The following is a 6,216-nucleotide window of genomic DNA, read 5'->3' as shown; positions in this document are numbered from 1 at the left end:
GTGGTGCGAGGCCATGGAGGGATTTGAAAACGAGGATGAGAATGTTAAAATGCTAGTGGACCGGGAGTCAATGTAGGCCAGCGAGCAGAGTGGGGGTGATGGGTGAATGGAACAAGTTAGGGTACGGAGCAGCAGATTTTCAGATGTGCCCAAGTTTATGGAGGGTGGTTAGGTGTCCTGGGCCGTAAGAGTTGTTGAACAGAAACAACAATATCTACATTCTCCTTCTTCATGCAACTTTTAATATTTAAGCATATACAGGTTTTAAACCCTTATCACCAGGGCTCTGTTACAAACACTAAAAGACCATTTACACCAATAAACATTCCTGTTAAGATTTGCTATTAAATTCTGGACAGCTCAATTTGGTCACGGTGAGCTCCAATTTAACACAGGTGAAGTCTGGCTCATTGCTTCAACATTTCTGCCCCTGTTGAATGGTAATCTCTCATCATTCTTCTTGTTGCTGGCGCCACTCCCATGAATACATACGGTCATGCCGGCTGGAAAAGCATCAAGAATGGTTCATTAATCTGATTTTGCAGGAAAGAATAATCATGCGAGCACGGCATAATTATCTGTGGAGCAAAAGTGTTCTTCAGCGCTCCCAGCAAATTGCTCAGCTGGTTAAGGCACACAGAGCAGGAAAGGCCCAGGCTCCAACTCGGGCCGAGTGCTGAGTTAGCCTGATCTCAACCTGGTGTGGCATTGAGCTCCCCCTCCCCCTCCCCCACACACACACACACAGAGCAGGAAAGGCCCAGGCTCCAACTCGGGCCTAGTGCTGAGTTAGCCTGATCTCAACCTGGTGTGGCATTGAGCTCCCCCTCCCCCTCCCCCACACACACACACACAGAGCAGGAAAGGCCCAGGCTCCAACTCGGGCCTAGTGCTGAGTTAGCCTGATCTCAACCTGGTGTGGCATTGAGCTCCCCCTCCCCCTCCCCCACACACACACACACAGAGCAGGAAAGGCCCAGGCTCCAACTCGGGCCTAGTGCTGAGTTAGCCTGATCTCAACCTGGTGTGACACTGAGCCCCCCCCCTGCACACACACAGAGCAGGAAAAGGGAGGCAGATTTATAAAAGGAGGCAGACAAAAAGCAGGAAACTATAGACCAGTTAGCCTAACATCTGTGGTTGGGAAAATGCTGGAGTCCATTATTAAGGAAGCAGTAGCAGGACATTTGGAAAAGCATGATTCAATCAAGCAGAGTCAGCATGGTTTTATGAAGGGGAAATCACGTTTGACAAATTTGCTGGAGCTCTTTGAGGATGTAAGAACAGGGTGGATAAAGGGGAACCAGTGGATGTGGTGTATTTGGATTTCCAGAAGGCATTTGACAAGGTGCCACATAAAAGGTTACTGCACAAGATAAAAGTTCCTGGCGTTGGGGGTAATATATTAGCATGGATAGAGGATTGGCTAACTAACAGAAAACAGAGAGTTGGGATAAATGGGTCATTCTCGGGTTGGCAACCAGTAACTAGTAGGGTGCCGCAGGGATCAGTGCTGGGACCCCAACTATTTACAATCTGTATTAATGACTTGGATGAAGGGACTGAGTGTCACGTAGCTAAGTTTGCTGATGATACAAAGATGGATCGGAAATTAAATTGTAAGGAGTACACAAAAAATCTGCAAAGGGATATAGACAGGCCAAGTGAGTGGGCAAACATTTGGCAGCTGGAGTATAATGTGGGAAAATGTGAGGTTATCCACTTTGGCAGAAATAATAGAAAAATAAATTATAAATTAAATGGAGAAAAATTGCAAAGTGCTGCAGTACAGAGGGACCTGGGGGTCCTTGTGCATGAAACACAAAAAGTTAGTATGCAGGTACAGCAAGTGATCAGGAAGGCAAATGGAATGCTGGCCTTTATTGTAAGGGGGATAGAGTATAAAAGCAGAGAAGTCCTGCTACACCTGTACAGGGTATTGGTGAGGCCACACCTGGAGTACTGCGTACAGTTTTGGTCTACGTATTTAAGGAAGGATGTACTTGCATTGGAGGCTGTTCAGAGAAGGTTCACCAGGTTGATTCCTGAGATGAAGGGGGTTGAATTATGAGGAAAGATTGAGCAGGTTGGGCCTCTACTCATTGGAGTTTAGAAGAATGAGAGGGTTGTAAATCTATGGAATTCGCTGCCCCAGAGAGCTGTGGAGGCTGGGTCATTGAATATATTTAAAGGGTACTGAGGTGAATGATCAGCCATGATCTTATTGAATGGCGGAGCAGGCTCGAGGGATCGAGTGGCCGACTCCTGCTCCTATTTTTTATGTTCTTATGTAAGGCCCAGGCTCCACTCCCAGTGTGATATGGAGACCAGAACTGTGCACAGTAACTCCCAGTGTGATATGACCAGAACTGTACACAGTAACTCCCAGTGTGATATGACCAGAACTGTACACAGTAACTCCCAGTGTGATATGGAGACCAGAACTGTGCACAGTAACTCCCAGTGTGATATGACCAGAACTGTACACAGTAACTCCCAGTGTGATGTGGAGACCAGAACTGTGCACAGTAACTCCCAGTGTGATATGACCAGAACTGTACACAGTAACTCCCAGTGTGATATGGAGACCAGAACTGTGCACAGTAACTCCCAGTGTGATATGACCAGAACTGTACACAGTAACTCCCAGTGTGATATGACCAGAACTGTACACAGTAACTCCCAGTGTGATATGACCAGAACTGTGCACAGTAACTCCCAGTGTGATATGGAGACCAGAACTGTACACAGTAACTCCCAGTGTGATATGACCAGAACTGTACACAGTAACTCCCAGTGTGATATGACCAGAACTGTACACAGTAACTCCCAGTGTGATATGGAGACCAGAACTGTACACAGTAACTCTCAGTGTGATATGGAGACCACAACTGTGCACAGTAACTCCCAGTGTGGTCTAACCAAGCTTCTATACAAGTTTAACATAACAATTCTATCCCACGAGAACACAGTGCTGTGTTTGCATTTTTGATGGCCTTGTAAACCTACATTGCTACATTTAGTGATTTGCGAATCTGTACCCCCAGCTCTCTTTGCTCCTGTACCGCTCGTGACGTGTTAGTTTTTTGTTGTTGGTGTCGTTAATGACCAAAACCAAACTCCCAGAGTTTTGGGGCTGATGGCACACGGCAGACTCTTGTGTGGGGGAAATTCAGGCCCCTCAGCCCTTTGATCCCGCTATTCCACCGCTTCGGTTGCCTTGCTCGTTGCATTCTTACCGAAACGGAGTTGATGTTGCAGCAACGAAACAAATGGCTGCCAATTAGTATGGCGCATCCGATGGCCATGATCAACTCTACCACGGTGTAATACTGTAAAATTGCCGGTAAGGTGAACGGTGCTGCCTGTGGGTTAAAGCACAATGACATTCACCTCGCTTGCACTTGTTGTGAAAGACACTTAAGAGCACTTCTATGACAGGTGAAGATAAACACATGCTCGCAGAAATTGGTGCCATTTTAGTCCATGATCCCACCTTCACCCTCCCTCACTCCATCTTGTCTCTTGCTATCTTATGGTCATTGCTCCTCAGACGCTCTACACTTATCTACAGTCAGCAGTGGTTCAGTGGGCAGCGCCCTCACCTGAGTCAGAAGGTTGTGGGGTCAAAGCCCACTCCGGGGACATTAGCACATAAATCTAGGCCAACACTCCAGGGCAGTACTGAGGGAGTGCTGCACTGTCGGAGGGGCAGTACTGAGGGAGTGATGCACTGCCGGAGGGGCAGTACTGAGGGAGTGCTGCACTGTCAGAGGGGCAGTACTGAGGGAGCGCTGCACTGTCAGAGGGGCAGTACTGAGGGAGTGCTGCACTGTCGGAGGGCAGTACTGAGGGAGTGATGCACTGGCGGAGGGGCAGTACTGAGGGAGTGTTGCACTGTCAGAGGGGCAGTACTGAGGGAGTGCTGCACTGGCGGAGGGGCAGTACTGAGGGAGCGCTGCACTGTCGGAGGGGCAGTACTGAGGGAGTGCTGCACTGGCGGAGGGGCAGTCTTTCAGAAGAAATGTTAAATCGAGGCCCCATCTGCTCTCTCAAGTGGACATATTTCGAAGAAGAGCAGGGGGAGTTTTCCCTGGTGTCCTGGGCAATATTTATGCCAGAGAAAAGCAAGGTGCAGATTAGGTGGACACCAATGCTTGCAAGAGGGGAACCACTGGAGTTAAGAAATTGTGTAGCAATGGGATCCCTGGGAAGATAGTGTGAAGGAATATTAATTCAAAGAAAGAAAGACTTGCATTTATATAGCGCCTTTCACAACCACCAGACATCTCAAAGTGCTTTACAGCCAATGAAGAACTTTTGGAGTGTAGTCACTGTTGTAATGTGGGAAATGCTGCAACCATTTTTGCACACAGCAAGCTCCCAGCAACAGCAGTGTGATACTGACCTGATGATCTATTTTTGAGATGTTGATTGAGGTCTCTGATTGATTGATGCAGCAGTTTGAATAATACGACATGGATCCCATTGCCCCCCCACCGCCCCTCAATTCATTACAAACACAGGTCTGCAGCCTCCTCCATTGCCAGCCCTGGGTATGTCCTATCCCAGCGGCAGGTCAGGCCCACCAGGGTACAGAGTCGGGAGGGAGTGGCCCTGGGAGTCCTCAACATCGACTCTGGACCCAATCAAGTCTCATGGCTTCAGATCAAGCGTGGGTAAGGAAGCCTCCTGCTGATTACCACCCACCGCCCTCCCCCAGCTGATGATCAGTACTCCGACATATTGAACACCACTTGGAAGAAGCACTGAGGGTAGACAGATTGTACTCTGGGTGGGGGACTTCAATGTCCATCACTAAGATCGGTAGCACCCCTTCTGACCGAGCTGGCCTAAAGGACACAGCTGCCAGAGTGGACCTGCGGCAGGTGGTGAGAGAACCGACACGAGGGGAAAAACCTACTTGGCCTCGTCCTCAGCAATCTACCTGTCGCAGATGCATCTGTCTATGACAGCATTGGTAGCAGTGATCACCGCATTGTCCTTGTGCAGACAAAGTGCCGACTTCGCATTGAAGACATCCTCCATCGTGTTGTATGGCACGACCACTGGCTGAAGATGGTTGTGGATTCAGAACAGATCGAGCAGTTCAAAACTGGGTATCCATGTGGGCCATCAGCAGCAGCAGAATTGTATTTCACCACAATCTGTAGCCTCATGGCCCAGCATATCCCTCACTCTACCATTACCATCAAGCCAGGGGACCAACCCTGGTTCAACGAGGAGTGCAGAAGAGCAGGCCAGGAGCAGCACCAGGCATACCTGAAAATGAGGTGCCAACCAGGGGAAGGTCTGCAGTCCGGCCACATCCAGTTGTGAATGGTGGTGGACAACTAACTGGAGGAGGCTCCATGAATATCCCCATCCTCAATGATGGCGGAGCCCAGCACCTGAGTGCAAAAAACAAGGCTGAAGTGTTTACCACCATCTTCAGCCAGAAGCACTTCTCTGGCTGAAGATGGTGGATGATCCATATCGGCCTCCCTCCTGAGGTCCCCACCACCACTGCAGCCACTCCACGTGATATCAAGAAACGGCTGAGCGCACTGGATTCAGCAAAGGCTATAGGCCCCAGCAACATCCCGGCTGTTGTGCTGAAGACTTGTGCTCCAGAACTAGCCGCACCTCTAGCCAAACAACAGAAGTTGGACCTATACTCATTGGAGTTTAGAAGAATGAGAGGAGATCTTATTGAAATGTATAAGATACTGAGGGGGCTGGACAGGGTAGATGCAGAGAGGATGTTTCCCCTCGTGGGGGAATCTAGAACTAGGGGGCATAGTCTCAGAATAAGGGGTCACCCATTTAAAACTGAGATGAGGAGGAATTTCTTCTCTCAGAGGGTTGTAAATCTGTGGAATTCTCTGCCCCAGAGAGCTGTGGAGGCTGGGTCATTGAATATATTTAAGGTGGAGATAGACAGATTTTTGAACTACAGGGGAGTGAAGGGTTATGGGGAGCGGGCGGGGAAGTGGAGCTGAGTCCAAGATCAGATCAGCCATGATCTTATACTCCTACTCCTATTTCTTATGTTCTTATGTAATCGGGGGGAAAACTCTCCACTGGCTGGAGTCATACCGAGCACAAAGGAAGATGGTTGTGGTGGTTGGAGGTCAATCATCACAGCCCCAGCACATCGCTGCAGGAGTTCCTCGGTGCAGTGTCCTAGGCCCCACCATCTACAGCTGCTTCATC

General features: G+C 49.1%; 1 protein-coding gene across 2 annotated transcripts in view; it reads right to left on the bottom strand.

Annotated features, from left to right (window-relative positions):
• Positions 1–219: 219 nt before the first annotated feature.
• The window catches only part of LOC139272803 (membrane-spanning 4-domains subfamily A member 12-like), a 76,278-nt gene continuing 70,281 nt past the window's right edge, over positions 220–6,216 (bottom strand). For both annotated transcript variants that reach the window (XM_070888910.1, XM_070888911.1), the window contains exons 6-7: positions 3,240–3,365; positions 220–503 (exon numbers count right to left, since the gene is read on the bottom strand). In XM_070888910.1, coding sequence (XP_070745011.1) covers positions 495–503; positions 3,240–3,365 — 135 coding nt within the window. In that variant the 3' untranslated portion in view covers positions 220–494. The remainder of the gene's footprint in view (positions 504–3,239; positions 3,366–6,216) is intronic.

The sequence above is a fragment of the Pristiophorus japonicus genome, chromosome 9 (assembly GCF_044704955.1).
Source record: "Pristiophorus japonicus isolate sPriJap1 chromosome 9, sPriJap1.hap1, whole genome shotgun sequence".
Taxonomy (NCBI): domain Eukaryota; kingdom Metazoa; phylum Chordata; class Chondrichthyes; family Pristiophoridae; genus Pristiophorus; species Pristiophorus japonicus.
Note: the sequence above shows the minus strand (reverse complement) of the source record. Positions and strands in the feature narration are given on the sequence as shown.